Source organism: Natrix helvetica, assembly GCF_964273705.1.
Source record: "Natrix helvetica genome assembly, chromosome: Z".
Lineage (NCBI taxonomy): Eukaryota > Metazoa > Chordata > Lepidosauria > Squamata > Natricidae > Natrix > Natrix helvetica.
This window is the reverse complement of record NC_138554.1, coordinates 8,042,336-8,061,300: the sequence shown is the minus strand read 5'-3', so window position 1 is coordinate 8,061,300 and position 18,965 is coordinate 8,042,336. Positions and strand designations below refer to the sequence as shown.

The 18,965-nt window shown below is 41.6% G+C and overlaps 1 protein-coding gene and 1 long non-coding RNA gene across 2 annotated transcripts in view; one reads left to right on the top strand and one right to left on the bottom strand.

The window, feature by feature from the left end:
• Positions 1–7,831: 7,831 nt before the first annotated feature.
• Positions 7,832–18,275, bottom strand: LOC309382129 (dolichyl-diphosphooligosaccharide--protein glycosyltransferase subunit DAD1). The gene is made up of 3 exons (XM_081933637.1): positions 17,954–18,275; positions 13,290–13,428; positions 7,832–7,993 (listed from the first exon to the last, which is right to left on the bottom strand). The coding sequence occupies exons 1-2, from the start codon at positions 18,195–18,197 to the stop codon at positions 13,298–13,300; spliced, it is 375 nt and encodes a 124-aa protein (XP_081789763.1). The 5' UTR covers positions 18,198–18,275; the 3' UTR covers positions 7,832–7,993; positions 13,290–13,297.
• LOC309382130 overlaps positions 8,000–18,965 on the top strand; it is a 37,112-nt gene continuing 26,146 nt past the window's right edge. Inside the window, exon 1 of the long non-coding RNA XR_014173632.1 lies at positions 8,000–8,532. This is a non-coding gene — a long non-coding RNA (uncharacterized lncRNA). The remainder of the gene's footprint in view (positions 8,533–18,965) is intronic.

Sequence of the window (18,965 nt, the reverse complement as noted above, 5' to 3'; positions counted from 1 at the left end):
GTCTGAAACGGTATAGGGTTTCCTGCCTAGGCAGGGGGTTGGACTAGAAGACCTCAAAGGTCCCTTCCAACTCTACTATTGTATTGTGTTGTATTGTATTGTATTCTCCCATATTGAGAAGACAGTGAATTGAGAAAGGCTGATTCAACAAAGCTATTTTCTTCCTTAATTATTTTTTTGTAAGAATTAAATATGTCTTATTTCTCAACTGAGGATACTCTTGTAGTGTACCGTATATAGGTACTATTGACTTACCATGGTTCATTTAGTGGCCATTCAAAGTTACAATGGCACCGAAAAATGTGACCTATGACCATTTTTCACAGTTACGACCTATCCATGCGATCACAATCCAGATGCTTGGCAACTAATTCATCCTTATGACCGTTGCTGCATATCCCAAGTCATGTGTTCTCCTTTTGCGACCTTCTCACAAGCCAAATCAATGGGCAAGCCAGATCTACTTAACCACCGGGTGACTAACTTATCGGGTGAAGCGATTCACTTAACCACGGTGGTTAAGAAAGGTCGTAAAAAGTCACCGAACTCACTCAACCAATGTTTCGCTTAACAACAGAAATGTGGGGGCTCAATTGTGGCCGTAGGCCAAGGACGATCTGTATAACTTGATAATTATTCTTTCCTTACGGAATATTAAATCACCCACTGTAGGGAAAGGTGCTTCTTATTTTATGAGAAATAAGAATCTGTGGCATTCCAGACCTACTACCCGACATCATTTGAAATAAATAACTCCATTTTATTCTGAATTAGTTATAGCTCCTCTTTTTATGAAGCTATAGACATTGAAAATGGCCAGTGCTATGAAAAAAAGTGAAAACGAAGGAGGTACATTTAGATTGAAGAGCATCAAAATAAAAACCATACGCGACAATGTAAATCTGGGTGGAATTGTTTTAAGAATGGAAGAAATGGATCAGCAAGAACAGTGGAATTCACTTAACTGGGGTGTCCTTAGTCAAATGTCGGACATAGAACAGAATAACCGAGTTGGAAGGGACCCTAGAGGTCTTCTAGTCCAACCCACTGCCTAGGCAGGAAACCCTATACCGTTTCAGACAAATGGCTATCCAACATCTTCTTAAAGACTTCCAGTGTTGCGGCATTCACAACTTCTGGAGGCAAGCTGTTCCACTGATTAATTGTTGTAACTGTCAGGAAATTTCTCCTCAGTTCTTAGTTGCTTCTCTCCTTGATTAGTTTCCACCCATTGCTTCTTGTTCTACCCTCAGGTGCTCTGGAGAATAGTTTGAATAACCTATTATTTGATATTTGGCCAGAGGTGGGGTTTTTTGTTTTTGTTTTGCTATATTATCATAGCATTATTGCAGGGCCAATAATGCTGTGATAATATATGTCAAGAGTAAGGTTCTACATTTAGGCAACACAAATGGAATGCACAGGTACAATATAGGTGGTACCTTGCTCAGTAGTAGTAACTGTGAAAGGGATATTGGAGTCCTAGTGGACAACCATTTAAATAGGAGCCAGCCGTGTGCAGCAGCTGCCAAAAAAGCCAACACAGTTCTAGGCTGCATAAACAGAGGGATAGAATCAAGATCACATGAAGGGTTAATACCATTTTATAATGCCTTGGTAAGGCCACACTTGGAATACGGCATTCAGTTCTGGTCGCCATGATGTAAAAAAGATGTGGAGACTCTAGAAAGAGTGCAGAGAAGAGCAACAAAGATGATTAGGGGACTGGAGACTAAAACATATGAAGAACGGTTGCAGGAACTAGGTATGTTTAGCTTAAGAGAAAGAAGGACTAGGGGAGACATGATAGCATTGTTCCAATATCTCAGGGGTTGCCACAAAGAAGAGGGAGTCAAACTATTCTCCAAGGCACCTGAGGGTAGAACAAGAAGCAATGGGTGGAAACTAATGAAAGAGAGAAGCAACTTAGAACTAAGGAGAAACTTCCTGACAGTTAGAACAATTAATCAGTGGAACAGAAGTTGCCTCCATAAGTTGTGAATGCCCCAACACTGGAAGTCTTTAAGAAGATGTTGGATAGCTATTTGTCTGAAACGGTATAGGGTTTCCTGCTTAGGCAGGGGGTTGGACTAGAAGACCTCCAAGGTCCCTTCCAACTCTACTATTGTATTGTATTAGTTAATCTCATAACGGTGCAATAAATAGGTGTAGCATGCATGCATGCATTCATTCATATATATTCTGATTCTATTTTGATACAGTTCAATCAGCCTTTAATAATAGACACATTTAAATCCCTGGACAGTACCAACCCCAGATGACTTAGTCCCAAAGCTGCTTTTCCAAAAGGCAACTGGACTTTGTTTTTCCTTGAAGGCATCTCACTTCTCATCCCAAAAGCTTCTTCAGTTCTGACTGAATGGTGGAGAAAGGAAGGGTTTATATTCCTTGCAGTCATCTGGTCATTAGTACTCTCTCTCTGAGAGTCATTGAGGCCACTTGGAGGTTTAAACATCTGTGCGCTCAAGGTCACCTGAATAGTGGAGATGGAACCTGATGCCTAATACCTAAGATCCTTCACTTTGGATCAGAGCATGCAATCCATTTCTCAGAAATACACATTTAAGTTGATGGATGTAAAAAATTGAACAGACATAACATTTCTTGCGGAGCTTTTATTAAAGTGTGCTAAAAAAAAAAAAGGAGTTGGCCAGCAACATTTCAAGGGCGAAAAGATTCTCGGTTTGAACTGTCTCGTTTCTGGGTGCTAAAAAAAACCCAGAAATCATCTTACAGCAGATGCTTCAAGGATGACATTACTTCCTTTACAAAACAATCCTGCATTTTCCCAGGTAGCACAATGGATACATTTAAATTCAACGGATAATTAGAACTGCAGAAAAAAACAATTGCTACCATCCTGCCTTCCATCGAAAGCCTTTATACTGCACGAGTCAAAAAGAGGGCTGTGACAATAACTACGGACCCCTCGCATCCTGGACATAAATTGTCCCAACTTCTACCCTCAAAAGGACGCTATAGGGCACTGCACACCAGAACAATTAGACACAAGGACAGTTTTTTCCCCAAATGCCATCACTCTGCTAAAGAACTAATGCCCACAACACTGTCAAATTATCTACTGCATTGCTATTCTTCTTCTCATCCTTCCTAGTACCTATCTCTTTCCACTTATGACTATAACCATGTTGCTTGTATCTTTAAATTTTATATGGTTTTATGTGTTTCCTAGTATAATTTGATTGCTTATTATTTAGCTATGACTATTACTAAGTGTTGTATTTTATGTTTCTTGATGAATGTGTTCTATTTTATTTTTCCTTTATGTACACTGAGAGCATATGCACCAAACAAAAATTCCTTGTGTCCAATCACACTTGGCCAATGAAGAATTCTGTTCTGTTCTGTTCTGTTCTGTTCTGTTCTATTCTATTCTATTCTATTCTATTCTATTCTATTCTATTCTATTCCACTCCACTCCACTCCACTCCACTCCACTCCACTCCACTCCACTCCACTCCACTCCAAGCTAATCTAATCTAATCTACAGCTATGTTATGCTATGCTATCATTATTTATTTGAAACAATGATATAGCCACCCATCTTTCTACCAACTTTGGATGGTTCTCAGCTTTTTTAAAAATATAAAATCATTTTAAAAACTATAAAATCCAACCAGTTGAAAAATAAAAGATTGCAGCAACAAAAAGCTGGTGCCAATTCTTGCTAACGTGCCATTATCTAATCTTCTCTAATTACTTAATTAAAGCATGCCTGAAAGCGATCTTCTCCAATTACTTAATTGAAGCGTGCATTAGTCCGTGTTAAAACTTGTCTCTGAAGACAACTGTATTTTCTTTTACTAGCTACTAGGAATTAAGAGAGGAACTTCTATTAAACAAACTGGGGGTAATTGGGTCAGGTTTGACTGTGCAGGCCTCCAGGATGGGAAACAAAGCTTTTTTGGAGGGGGATATTTTAAAAGCAGAGGGACTATTTTTAACATCCTCCAGGTGTTAATGTCAACCTTCACCTGGGCCGCAATGTTCATTTTTAAGTTTTAAAAATATCTTCTCAGCAGATTTCACCCCTGGCCCAGCAAAGCTCAAGCAAGAGGAAATAAACAACAGCAGGAAACGGAAAAAAAGGGGGGCAGCTTTTAAACATGGCTTGAAACCCAACTCGCCTTCCGTGACGTCAAGAGCGGCGAAGTTGATCTGGGCCACTGTTTGAAGCTCTTCCCGCAAAGACCGCTTCCTCTGGAAAAAAAAGTTGTTTTGCAAAATTGAACAAAGAGCTGGCACGTGCCAGAACTCCGAAAATAAAAAAAATGAAAAAACCAGAGCGGGGAGAACGTTACACCTCAAGTTGAGTCAAGGTGGAAAACCCACAACCGGGCCAGATGCACAGGTGTGCAGAAGGATGGAGGGGGGGAGAGGTGCAGCTAAGTATACGACTAGCAAAAGGCCTGCAAAGACTAAGAATAACTTTTGTGGTCGTTTCATTTGTGGGGAACTTAGAACGACAACAAAAAAACACAACTGGGACAAAGAGAGCCCTTGCACACCCCTTTGAGGACGATCGAGGGTATGAAAGGAGGCCCAATAATTTTATTTCTGGGATGAGGGATGTTAATTTTTTTTCCTGCTCGGGTAGCAAGGATCCCATGATGTCTGTGGACGTAGATCCCAAAACAGGTCATTGGAGAGAAAAAGCATGCGATGGCGTTAAGTACTATTCTCCAAGGCACCTGAGGGTAGAACAAGAAGCAATGGGTGGAAACTAATCAAGGAGAGAAGCAACTTAGAACTGAGGAGGAATTTCCTGACAGTCAGAACAATGAATCGGTGGAACAGAAGTTGCCTCCAGAAGTTGTGAATGCCCCAACACTGGAAGTCTTTAAGGTGATGTTGGATAGCCATCTGTCTGAAACGGTATAGGGTTTCCTGCCTAGGCAGGGGGTTGGACTAGAAGACCTCCAGGGTCCCTTCCAACTCTACTATTGTATTATTGTATTATTGTATTAAGTACTTAAGGAAAAGGTTCTGGATGGTTTTATGGCAGGTGGGACCTGGGAGTGGTCAATGCAACATTATCAGTCCAGATTCCTGCACTGACGCTTCATGAAATTCTTGACAGTCAAACACGCTGGTGCTTAAACACACTATGTGTAACTACAGCTTAGGAACAGGGTTTATCACGTAGCATAGACTGGAAAAACAATCCCATGAATTGTTCCAATGAGGTCAAATAAGCCATAGCAGATTGCCATGCCTTTCCGGGTGGCATATACATTTAATAAATATAATAAACTCTTGCCTTTTCTGCAGTTTGGAAAGTCTCCAAGTTATCAGGTTGACCTGGAATAAGGTAACCAGTAGGATACTGAAATTTCCATCCATTTGCCCTCATTTGGTGGAATATAAATTAAGCTGACCATAGTTTTAACAGATTTAAGAGTTGGAAGGGACCTCATAGGTCATCTAGTCCAAGCCCCCCCCCCCCACCCAAGCAGGACACCATTTATGACAGTGGCTGTCTAGCCTCGTCTTGAAAGCTTCCCTTGACAAACCTCCCATAATTTCCAAAGGCAACTTCTGTTCCATGGGTTGATTGTTCTCACGGTCAGAAAATTTCTAGGTTTCTAGGTAGCATCTCTCCTTGATCAGTTTCCATCCGTTATTCCTTGTCTGGCCTTCGGGTGCTTTGGAAAATAGCTTGATCCCTTCCTTCTCTGTGGCAGCCCCTCAAATATTGGAACTCTGCTATCATGTCTCCCCTGGTCCTTCTCTTCACTAGACTAGCCAGTTCCTGTAACCGTTCTTCATTTTTTTAGTCTCCAGTCTCATCATCCTGATTGCTCTTCTTTGCACTTTTTCTAGTCTATCTTTTTTATAGTGTGGTGACCAAAACTGGATGCAGTACTCTAGGTGTGGCTCTTACTAAGGCTTTATAGAGTGGTATTAGTACCTCACTTGATCTTGATTGTATCCCTCCGTTAATGCAATTTAGGATTGGCTTTTTTGGCTGCTGCTGCACATCGCTGGCTCATGTTTAGTTGGTTGTCCACTAAGACTCCAAGATCCTTCTCATAGTTACTGTTATTAAGCTTTCCACATGTTTCTTCCAGATGTTGCTGACTGCCAAGCACCACCAATCCAACCAAGTTGTCATTCGGCAATGCTAGGAAATTCCTATCTTCTCATTCTAAAAAAAATAAAATCCTAATTTGCCTTATTTTTCTCTTAAGGCCCCTAAAATGGCAAATTGGCACATCTAGGCATGTTTCAAGTTGGACTTCAATTCCCAGAATTCCCCGGCCAGCATGCAAGGCAGGGACAAACATTAACATGTGATTATTATTTTTGTTTTCAGAGTAAATGTTGTAATAGCTGAGATGGCTGGCAGCAAAATCCAACTTCTTTCATTGCGAACCACTAACTATAGTGGGCAACTAATGGGACCAGTGTCTTTTTTTTTTATTCTGTATAAAATGCATCTCTTTCTTTATTCTGTATAATTTGATCTCCCCTTCATTTCTAAAGGGCTCTGGTTTCATACGGAAACGATATCCGATTAGAAACCACAGCCAAATCGCATTATTTTGCAGCCCAATGACTGATGTGAATATCTGACGGGGTGCAAATACGAGGACATATTAGGTATTATGGGTCTAAAAATCTAGCATGTCAAAAAAGAGAGAGGAAAAAAGGCTTTTCTCAAAATCTGATAAAGCTCAAATCGAAAGCTGACAATATGTCGGGTAAAAGTTATTTTAACGTGTGACTTGAGAGCTCACACAATATTCTACGTTCTTGCCAAGACTTTTCTACCTGCTAGGAACACCGTGTTTCCCTGAAAATAAGACAGGGTCTTCTTTTCTTTTGACCCCCCCCCTCCCGAAATAAGCACTTGGCCTTATTTTTTGGGGAGGTCTTATTATTTTTGAGGTGCAGGAAGCAGCGAGTGTGATCACCTCATTGCTGCTGCTGCGTTGCAATATTTCTGGGGAGGGCTTATTTTCAGGGAAACCGGGTATTATTTCACCGAAAATAAGACCCAACCGGAAAATAAGCCCTAGCATTTATACAATACAATACAATAGTAGAGTTGGAAGGGACCTTGGAGGTCTTCTAGTCCAACAATTTTTCAGCATGCTTGCAATATAAGCCCTACCCCACCCCCCAAATAAGCCCCCGTTATGATCCTCAGCCAGACACACACATTTAGCACCACATTTTCCCAAAAATAAGCCCTAGTGCATCTTAGGGCACAAATGTTAATATGTAAAGACCCAGCCTTATTTTCGTGGAAACACGGTAGCTTGCAGTTCCCTACGTGTGAGATTTGGATGCATTTTTAAAATACTTATTTGCCACTTTATCTAGCTTTGCCCAAGGTCAAGGCTAGTGCATTTTAACACAGGAAGCTGAAAACCTATGAGCAGAACTGCGTTGTCTTCTTGCAAAATTAAGAGAGAAACTGTTCTGCTAAGTGAGTAACTTCGTCATCCTTTATCCCCCTTGTGAGGTAGTCACGAAGAAAGATCTTTGACAATGCAGTTATTCTAAACAAACAAAAGATGGCAGCAGAATAAAAGGGAAAGTGATGACATGCTAGCATTGTCAACGCTTTTAGAACCATTGCCAACATCTAGGCAACAAGAACAAAGCGCACACTAGGTTGGGAAGAAATAAATGCGCATTCAGATGGCTGCAGAATGAAAGTGCCCAGGCAACTAACTATCTGAAATATCCTTAATAAATCAGAGGTTACAGAAGAGTCGTCCGAAGCCTGCCAACAATGTTGTGGTTTTCTAACTGTTGTCAAGATCCAAACAAAGTGACGGAAGAAATAACAAAAGTGAATTTATTGAGACATAAAAGGCGGCGGCCAATTCCTTCATTCATTTTGATCCTCAGACTATTTCTTATTAGGAAACAAACTGGAGTCTGGGATGTTGTCCAACAGAGGCCAGTCTTCAGTAAAAAAAGAGAGGTCCAGGATAGTCTACAAGAGAAAATACAAAATACAAGAGAAAGTACAATTGCTATTAAGGACGGGGTATCTTCTTTTGTTGTAGCAACAATACTTTTGTGCATTGGTTGCAAATTCAACCACATGTTAATCTCCCTAGGTTCAGGATCATGCAATGTATCCATCCCTCTTTTCTCTAGATTGCCTATAGAAAATTTTGGAGCTCATAACTATTCGCTTCAAATTCCATGCTTTGTATGAAAGCAGTGGCTGACACCACCAATTCAATGTGCTGAATTTTAGTTTGGAAATGCCACACAAGGCAAGAACTTATAGCATGTCCCACATTAACACCAGATGCATTATTTGCTTGAGGACACTGTGTTTCCCCGAAAATAAGCGCTTGGCCTTATTTTCGGGGAGGTCTTATTTTTGAGGTGCAGGAGGCGACGAGCGTGGTCACCTCATGGCTGCTGCTGTGTTGTAATATTTTTGGGGAGGGCTTCTTTTTGGAGGAGGGCTTATTTTAGTGCATGTGCTCAAAAGCCCAATTGGGCTTATTATCCGGGGAGGTATTATTTTCAGGGAAACAGGGTAAATAACAGAGTAAAGACAAATTAAGAGGAACAAAATTAATCACATCTCTTTGTGCTAATTACATGTACTAATATACCCAACATCAATCAATTATTCAATCAATTTTATTATCTATCTATCTCTATCATCTATCTTCTATCTATCTATCACCTATCTATCATCTATCTATCTATCTATCTATCTATCTATCTATCTATCTATCTATCTATCTATCTATCTATCATCTATCTATCATCTATCTATCTATCATCTATCTATCATCTATCTGTCTGTCCGTCTATCTATCTATCTATCATCTATCTATCTATGTATCATCTATCTGTCTGTCTATCTATCTATCTATCTATCTATCTATCTATCTATCATCTATCTATCTTCTATCTATCATCTATCTATCTATCTATCTATCATCTATCTATCTATCTATCTATCTATCTATCATCTATCTATCTATCATCTATCTATCTATCTATCTATCTATCTATCTATCTATCTATCTATCTATCATCTATCTTGGTTATTGAAACTTGGTTATTCAGATCATACTAAGGCCAATCCCTTTAAAGAAACATTTTCTAAGCCAATATTTATTAATATTAAAATCTAGCTATCTACAGTATCTATCTATCTATCTATCTATCTATCTATCTATCTATCTATCTATCTATCTACCTACCTACCTACCTACCTACCTACCCAACCTACCTACCTACCCAACCTACCTACCTACCTACCTACCTACCTACTACCTACCTACCTACCTACCTACCTACCATCTATCTATCATCCATCTATCCATCTATCATCTATCAATCTATCAATCTATCTATCTATCTATCTATCTATCTATCTATCTATCTATCTATCTATCTATCTATCATCATCATCTATCTATCTATCTACCTACCTACCTACCTACCTACCTACCCACCCAACCTACCTATCATCCATTCATCCATTCATCCATCCATCCATCTCTATCATCTATCTATCTATCTATCTATCTATCTATCTATCTATCTATCTATCTATCTATCTATCTATCTATCTATCTATCATCTATCTATCTATCTATCTATCATCTACCTATCTATCTACCTATCATCTATCTATCTATCTATCTATCTATCTATCTATCTATCTATCTATCTATCTATCATCTATCTATCTATCTATCTATCTATCTATCTATCTATCTATCTATCTATCTATCTATCTATCTATCTTTGCTTCACTGATGTACCTTTAGACTCTAAATGACTCCGTGAATTAGCTGAACATACAGAATCTTTCATTGGTTGATGTATGTACAGTAGTGGCCAAAATTGAGGAAACCTTTTGGGAAAAATGCATTTTGGAGGTTTGATGGCTTCTAACAACGCTTTGTTTGGGAGTAGTACCATAAAATTATGTATCAATGGAAAGATGATTTAATCAAGAATGTAATGCAACAAAATTTCTTCAATTGTCTGTATTCTATGAAGTGTTATAGCCAAATAAGGAGAAAAAGGAGAAGAATTGGAGAAGATTTGCATTCTGATTGTATTACATGTACCATGAAACACAAGGTCAGTGTTAGGATCTCGGGTTGTATGACATCAAAAGGTGTGGGAAGAATTTGTGTGATTCATGGGAACATAAATGGTCAAATATACATTGATGAAATACCTCAGCCCAAACTGAAGCCTTCGGCACATGGTTTTTTCCAAGACAATGAAGCATTTATATTTCAATAGGATTCAGCTCCTTGTCATGTTGTGGCTGTGTGCAAAAAGTGGTTTCAAGATAATCATATTCCACTGCTGGAATGGCCTGGGAATAGCCTAGACCTTAATCCAATTGAAAATCTATGGAGCCGACTGAAGAAACTTGTTAGTCAGAAGGGACCCAGCAATAAAACCCAGTTAATTCAATCTTGGGTTCACATTATAAGAGCTGCAGAACTAATGGACTTGGTTCACTCCATGGGAAGACATTGTAAGGCTAAAGATTCATGCTAAAGGTTACACAACTAAGTATTAACTGACATGGTGATAATTTTTGTGTATCTCATTTTTTCTATGGTGATAATTTTTGTCTCTCTCTTTTTTTTCTACGTGTTTCACTTTTCTTCTTTATAACTGCTATTCTAATAGCAAATCCTTCATAAACGTTATTGCATTACATCCTTGGTTAAATTACTTTCCATTGATAAATAATTTTATGATACTACTTGTTAGGGATGTAACCCTAGGCTTGGCAAGGCAATGTATATAAGCTATGATTACCGTATTTATCGGTGTATAACACGCACTTTCCCCCCCGAAAAATAGGGGGCAAATGATGTATGCGTGTTATACGCCGATATAATGTTAAGAAGCCATGTTTTTACTATCTAAACGCCAGGCGCACAGAAAAGGATCGCGGAGCGCTTCGCCCCAAAAGCAGCTGCTTTTCTGTGCGCCTGGCGTTTAAAACATCCGGCTATCTATCTAAATGCCAGGCGCACAGAAAAGGATCGCGGAGCGCTTCGCCCCAAAAGCAGCTGCTTTTCTGTGCGGATGTTTAAAACATCCGGCTATCTATCTAAATGCCAGGCGCACAGAAAAGGATCGCGGAGCGCTTCGCCCCAACAGCAGCTGCTTTTCTGTGCGGATGTTTAAAACATCCGGCTATCTATCTAAACGCCAGATGCACAGAAAAGGATCACGGAGCGCTACTCAGCGGGGTGTGGGTGAGAGGGGGAGAGAATGGATGAGCCGTCTCTCCTCTTCCCGGACTCCCGACTAAAATGCTTTCTTTCGCCCGTGGAAGAGCTCGGGCGGGCGAAAGGAAGCGCTTTAGACAGCGGGGTGTGGGTGAGAGGAGGAGAGAATGGATGAGCCGTCTCTCCTCTCCCCGGACTCCTGACTAAAAGTTAATAAAAAAAAGTTCTGAGCTACCCTTATTTTGCTTCAAAGTTCTTTATTTGAAATTTAAATTTTTTTCCTGAAATTTCCCTCTTAAAATGAAGGTGCGTGTTATACGCCTGTGCGTGTTATACGCCGATAAATACGGTACTTTACTGTTACTTTAAATGCTTAACAGATGTAATTGGTTTGTTACCTCAAGCAGCTATAAGAGGGAGCCAGAATGGCTGTTAGCTCTCTGTTTTGTTAGACGCTGCTCGTGGATACTGTTGATACTGCTCGTGAATTACTGAGTCTTGCTACTGTTAGCTACTTTGTGTGTTAAACTGAGAATATTGATAACTGAATTACTGAACTGTGTATGACTTGGACTATTAACCGGACTCTGAATACCTCTATATTTCTACATAGTAAACTACTATATTTTTATACTATTCAGTGTCTCTGTATGCTGGTTTGTACGTGTTCTACCATATCACTCTCATTACGCTTCTCTGCATACTCGCTCTTCTAACGAGGAGCTTAATTACTTAACACTACTGCCAAAAAAGAAAAAGAAAAAAGTGGTGTTATCAGCCATCAAACCTCAAAAATACTGTACACTTTTCCCAAAAGGTTTCCACAATTTTAGCCGTGTATTTATGTATATAATTTATTGACCACTCATCTTACCAAGTAACTTTGGACAGCTTACACTTACATCTTAGTTAAAAAAATAAAATGTTAAATTCAAACATTAAAATCTAAGGACACATGGGGAGGGTTGGGGACAAAGTAGGGAGAAGGTGGGAACTGTTATTATCCAATCAAGCACCTCCACTGCGTTGATTCCCCCACTGGGGCCCCAAGTGGCAAACAGGGACAAGGTTATTTGAAATATGCCAACATTGTTTCTCAACCCTGACAAGTGGTATGAACTTCAAGTCCCAGAATTCCACAGCCAGTCTTGGGGAGATGTTGAAATCCGCACAACTTAAATTTGCTAAGGTCGAGAAGCACTGCTCTACATCTGCTGCCCTGAAGCTGAGGTCAAAGTTTTATGTAGCGTTGCCTGTTATTACAGCCCCTTATTTGGAGGGTAGCTTCAGTCTGGATGATTTTAGAACTTCTTGTATCATGTTTCTCCAGGAGGCAGCAAATGTGGTCACCTCATGGCTGCCACTGTATTGCAATATTTTCGGGGAGGACTTATTTTTGGGGGATGACTTATTTTAGAGCATGCACTCAAAAGCCCGGGGAGGTCTTATTTTGGGGAAAACGGGGTATCAGCATGCATCTAAATTTGAGAGAAGACTAATAGGCTCCTAGGGAATGTGATAAAAAGACCACTATATGGAAAGGATTCAAAGAATATTATTCTGCCTGGGGTCTGTGGTACAGAGAATACTTCCAACTAAAATACACCACTTAAAACAACATTAAAAAAAATAGAAAAACTTGTGTTGTTAGATGGTTTTGACTCCACTACCACCAACCAGTATCTGAAATCTCATTTTAAAGAGCTACTGATAATTAGAGAGCGTATGAGAGGCCTCCTACAAAAGTTTCAGCTGGTATTGATCAAAGCATAACACTATTTTTTGCAAAAATGGCCATTTCAAACATAAGACGGGGTTGTTTGAATTGGGGTGGATGGGAAGCGGAGAATTAGCGGCAGCTGCTCTGCACTTGACATATTTCCAGGTTACTATGGGTGGCAGGTTCCCCACTTTTAAGAGAGTAACAATTTTTTTTACCCAAAGGGGACATTTCACAAAATTGCTTCCTGAAATATTTTTTGTAGCCTCTTTATTTTCTATAAGCAAATCTGAAAAATATCCCCCGTGCCTAAAAGGTGTACATACCTCCTTCATCAGCCTACAAAATTGATGACAACGAGATGTAAGATTGTACTAGCAAAAAGGAAGTCTGCGAAAGCCCGTTCTGGTGAGATTCCTTGAAATTCTCCCTTGTTCTGTGGGTTGATTTGAATCCTCAAGCAAACTGAAGAGAGAAAAAAATGGGGGGGGGGGGAGGAGAAACACATTGTTTTAATGCATGGGTGTCAAACTCGCCACGTCATCTTGCCGTCACGTGACGTTTTCCCATTCGCGGCGCTGAGGTGGGCGTGGCCTGTGCATGACGCATCTGGTCTGCGGGCCGCCGGCTTGACACCCCTGTTTTAATGGAACGTTGGAGGAAAAATATCAGAATGAGAAATAGTCCAGTTAAATACAATAACCTTAAAATTGGCTTCAGCACTGCAAGATACAGTAGCTAAACTAGCAAACTAATCTTAGGTCATATCATGATACCAATTAAATTGCACTGTCCAGCTTGTCTTCTACTTACAAGCATTCATTTAGAGACTTTGAAGTTACAATGGCAGTGAAAAAGTGACGATCAGTTTTCACACTTGCAATATTACAACCGTGGTCCCATGATCCAAATGGGGAGGTTGGGCAACTGGCCTATTGGTCTGAGCTCCACATGAGCTTGGCAATTTGGTTGCAAGGTTTTATCACCATTTGAGGAGACATCGTCGGTGTCCTTTAAATTGTGCTCGTCTGTCAGAACATTGGTTTTTAAATAAAGTCCATACATTTTAAATAAGTATTTAAAGACCAATGTTCTGACAGATGAGAACCATTCAAAGTCCACGGACGAGGTTTCCTCGAACGGTGATGAAATGTTTGTGACCAAAATGCCCAGCTCGGAGCTCAGACCAACAGCTCAACTGCCAACCTGAGCTACTGATATTCAAACAGATCTCAACTGGCACGCATTTATGAGAGTTGTACCGTTCCAGGGTGAGGTCGTCACGTTTCGTAACCTTTCCAGCGGGTTCCTGACAAGCAAAGTCAAAGGAGAAAGCCAGATCCACTCAATGATCGAACGATTCACTTAACAACTATAGTGATTCAATGAATGACCGCAAGAAAGATTGTAAAATGGGGCAAAGCTCACTTTAACTGTGTTGCTGCTTTGAACAGAAATGTAGGGCTCAATACATTTGAGGGCTTTTCTGGCGTAGGCTTCCCCAACAAGCATGAAGCAGACTCCTGGTCCTGACAAAACCCCTTTTATTAAACGAATTGTGAGTGCCTCTCATTCACTTTCAGGAAAGGCCTGGTAAACAATCTTTCAAAGGGGAAGCTATGACTACAGACCTTATCTAGCTTGGAAAGCTGCCACGGAAACCTTTCCCAAACCCAGTGCTGTGCAAGGACTTGGCATAGAGTCTGAGATTCACGGATAGATCTTCACACTCCTGAAACAAACAAATTGTTTCCTGCAAAAACCCACTCCCCTTTCGCTCCTCTTTTATTTCCTACGGGAAAGGCCATTCACCATCCATCTATGGCTTTACTCCCAAGTCGACCCTGATTTCTTAGCTGTTCCACTGCATCGCTGATGTCTGACTCCGAAGGCAGCTGATAACCGCCAGACGGCCCTGGCCCCATCTCTGCCTCTGACACAGAGCCCTCATCAGAGCCTTCCCCAGACTCCAGGACTGGGCCATGTTCCTTCCCAACCTCCTCACTGTCTGACTCTGCTGTCAGCTCTGTTGGCGGGCCACAACAAGGAGTACTTTTTAATTAAAGTATTTTTCCCATATTTTCATAGCTCAAATTAAAATCTCTCTATTGTGATATTCTCAAATATAGCTCAGGCTACTGACAGTCCTTGACTTACGACCACAATCGAGCCCAGACTTTATGTTGATAAGTGAAACATTGGTTAAGTGAGTTTTGCCCCGTATTATGACGTTTCTTGCCAGTTGATCAGTGAATCACTACAATTGTTAAAAGTTAGTTACCCGGTTAAGTGAATCTGGCTTGCCCATTGACTTTGCTTGTTAGAAGGTCGCAAAAGGGTGTAGGAAGTTAGCATCCACCCCCTGCCTGGAAGAATGAAATATTCTATTGTAGAAAGAAATATCCTTCTGGGTTCGGCTCCAAGTGGGGAAAAAGACATTGGAGACATGGAGGCTGCTTGGAAAGATGGTTTTAATGGTGGACAGGACCACATGGCTTGAGTCCCGAACAGAAAAGGTGATCACATGCTTCAATGTTGGTGGAGAAGAGAAGAGAAAGAAGGACTGAGAGGCTGAGACCCTGGTTTTATGCCCTCTCTGGCCTTTGATCTTGAGCTTGTATTCTGATTGGTTGTCAGACTCCCATGGGGCCATGCAGGGGCAACTCTCTAGGCTGAGTTTTGAATCCAGGTTTGGTTGAGTTCTCAGATGCCATGTGGGGAGTTGAGTAAAGGCTTATATTATCATGCCTTAATCCCATCCCCCTGGAGCTGAAGGGGAGAACTCTTGATTATGTAAAGGGACTTGCTTGGCCTTCTTAATGGCCCATTGACAAAGTGGGTGGAGGCAAGAAACTACAGGGAGCTATTCTCTCTTTAAATATGTTTCTTCCTTTTCACATCCAGGGAAATGTAATATTCTGCCTTTTCAATATTTCCTAGGATATTTCATTTTTCTGGGAGAGGGCTGGGTGATAACTTTCCACACTAGGAAATACTAAAAAGGCGGAATAATATATTTCTCTGGATAAGAAAAGGAGAAATATGTTTTTAAAGACAAAGCAGCTCCCTGCCCCTCCTTCAGCTCCAGGGTGATGGGATTAAGACATGGCCCTCAGGACACGATAGGATTAGCCCTCTGCCCATCTCACCACATGGCACCTGGGAAGATTACATCACCCAGCAAAGCTCAACCAAGGCTGGGACTCAGGACAACCTACAGAGTTAGCTAAGACTCCGCCCCCTGGGAGTTTGACAGCCAATGGGATACATTTCTTACACAGGAACAGGAAACACTAAGGCGGGACCCAGACAGGGCATAAATCCAGGGCACTCTCAGCATCTGTTATACAATACAATACAATACAATAGTAGAGTTGGAAGGGACCTTGGAGGTCTTCTAGTCCAACCCCCTGCCTAGGCAGGAAACCCTATACCGTTTCAGACAGATGGCTATCCAACACCATAAATTCAAAGAAATAAGTAAAGTATCAATACAATGCAATACAATACTGTAGCAGAGTTGGAAGGGACCTTGGAGGTCTTCTAGTCTAACCCCCTTCCTAGGCAGGAAACCCTATACCGTTTCAGACAAATGGCTATCCAACATCTTCTTAAAGACTTCCAGTGTTGGGGCATTCACAACTTCTTGAGGCAAGTTGTTCCACTGCTTCATTGTTCTCACTGTCAGGAAATTTCTCCTCAGTTCTAAGTTGCTTCTCTCCTGGATTAGTTTCCATCCATTGCTTCTTGTTCTACCCTCAGGTGCCCTAGAGAAGAGTTTGACTCCCTCTTCTTTGTGGCAACCCCTGAGATATTGGAACACTGCTATCATGTCTCCCCTACTCCTTCTTTCTCTTAAACTAAACATACCCAGTTCCTGCAACCGTTCTTCATATGGTTTAGCCTCCAGTCCCCTAATCATCTTTGTTGCTCTTCTCTGCACTCTTTCTAGAGTCTCCACATCTTTTCTACATCGTGGCCACCAAAACTGAATGCAGGATTCCAAGTGTGGCCTTACCAAGGCCTTATAAAGTGGTATTAACACTTCACGTGATCTTGAGTCTATCCCTCTGTTTATGCAGCCTAGAACTGTGTTGGCTTTTTTGGCAGCTGCTGCACACGGCTGGCTCCTATTTAAATGGTTGTCCACTAGGACTCCAAGATCCCTTTCACAGTTACTACTATTGAGCACGGTACCACCTATACTGTACCTGTGCATTTCGTTTTTCTTGCCTAAATGTAGAACCTTACTCTTTTCACCATTGAATTTCATTTTGTTAGATAGTGCCCAATGTTCAAGTTTGTCAAGATCCTTCTGTATCTTTAGCCTGTCTTCTGGAGTGTTGGCTATTCCTGCCAGCTTGGTGTCATCTACAAATTTGATGAGTTCCCCATTTATTCCCTCATCCAAATCATTGATGAAGATGTTGGAGAGTACTGGGCCCAAAACAGAGCCTTGGGGTCCTCCACTGCATACTTCCCTCCATGTAGATGCAGTTCCATTGAGGACTACACGTTGAGTGCGGTTGGTCAGCCAGTTACCAATCCATCTGGTGGTGATGCTGTCTAACCCACATTCTTCTACTTTATCTAGTAGTAGGTTATGGTCTACCTTATCAAATGCCTTACTGAAGTCCAAGTAAACTATATCGACAGCATTCCTCCATACCGATCTCTTCCCTTTTTCCCCAGCATCTCAAACCATGTGGTCCCGTCTACCATTAAAACCCCTCTATGAACTGCTTGAAGAATAAGGATTACCTGCTTTGCCATGGCAACCACAAAGCCCCTCAAGGAAGGTTGCCACGGCGACCTAGAAACACCCGCCCCCTCCCGTTGAAAACCCGCCAATGGGAGGTGGCAGGTGGGTGGCGGTTACCATGGCAACGCCAGAACCCTGAGGCAGAAGGGCAACCGGGTTGCCACGGGGACAGTCGCGCCTGCGCAAACCCACTGGGCCTACCCCGACCCATGTCAGAAAGCGCCTCACCGCCCAGGATGAAGCTGCCCACCGCCGAGATGAAGCCCGAGAGGAAAGAGTTGAAGGGGAAGGTGCCGACGCCGAGGCAGTAGCCGAACTGCAAGGCCCCCGTCAGCATGACGTAGAGCAGATAGGCGTCCAGCACTTTCAGGCGGCTCGGCGTCCCGCTGCTGTACTCGGATAGGAAGCGCCGCACTACGGAGGTCACCGAGCTCGCCCCGGAGCCGGCCGAACCAGACGCTGAACCCGACATAGCGACGGTGGACACACTGCCCAGGCTTCGTTTGCTTGAGTGGCCGGAAGCGTGTATAAAAAGCTTCCGGGGTCGCTTTGAGACAGACGCATGCGTAGTGTAGGAACCACGGTTCCCCCCTCAACGTCAACCTGGTGTGGGCAGACTGGCACGCATGCGTAGCGCGTCAACCTTTGACCGATGACGCATGAGTGGGCTAGGCTGATGAGCCGAGAAACGGTCGGTGGGCTGTGGTCCGCTTTCTACGCATGCGTGATACAGTCATCATTGCGCGTGCGCCTTTGGTTTCTATGCTTGGAGTTTACAAAATGAATGAGTTTACTCTCAGTGGGTGGGTGTGCTTAAAGAAACTTAAAAAGCAAATCTTTCTTTGGGATTTTAGGCTTCTAAATAAATGGGTGGAGGGGATAAATTCCTCCAGAAGTTTATTTATATAAGTATAAAAAAATAAAAAAAATATTTACAATGTACTTTATAAAAGCGTTAAGTAGCATTAAATATATGCTTATGTGGATTCTCATTCATTCAGTTTTTCTCTGATCCATCCATCTTTTTCTGATTCTCCCACCCTTCATTCTCTCTGATCTTCCTTCCTCCCACCCATCCATCTCTCCAACCCTCCATTCTCTTTGATTCATCCATAACTAAATGAATTGTCAAATGACAACTTCAGCTTTAACCTCAATAATACATGGGCAAACAATAGATACAAACTTACGGTAAATGGCTCCAAACTAGATTGCAGAAAATACGACTTCAGCAACAGAG

Coding starts and splice junctions, on each gene's coding strand:
- LOC309382129 (XM_081933637.1), bottom strand. CDS start 18,197: ATGTCGGGTTCAGCGTCTGGTTCGGCCGGCTCCGGGGCGAGCTCGGTG. Junction 13,429..17,953: donor GGGCAGCTTCATCCTGGGCG/GTGAGGCGCTTT, acceptor TTCTCTCTTCAG/TTTGCTTGAGGATTCAAATC.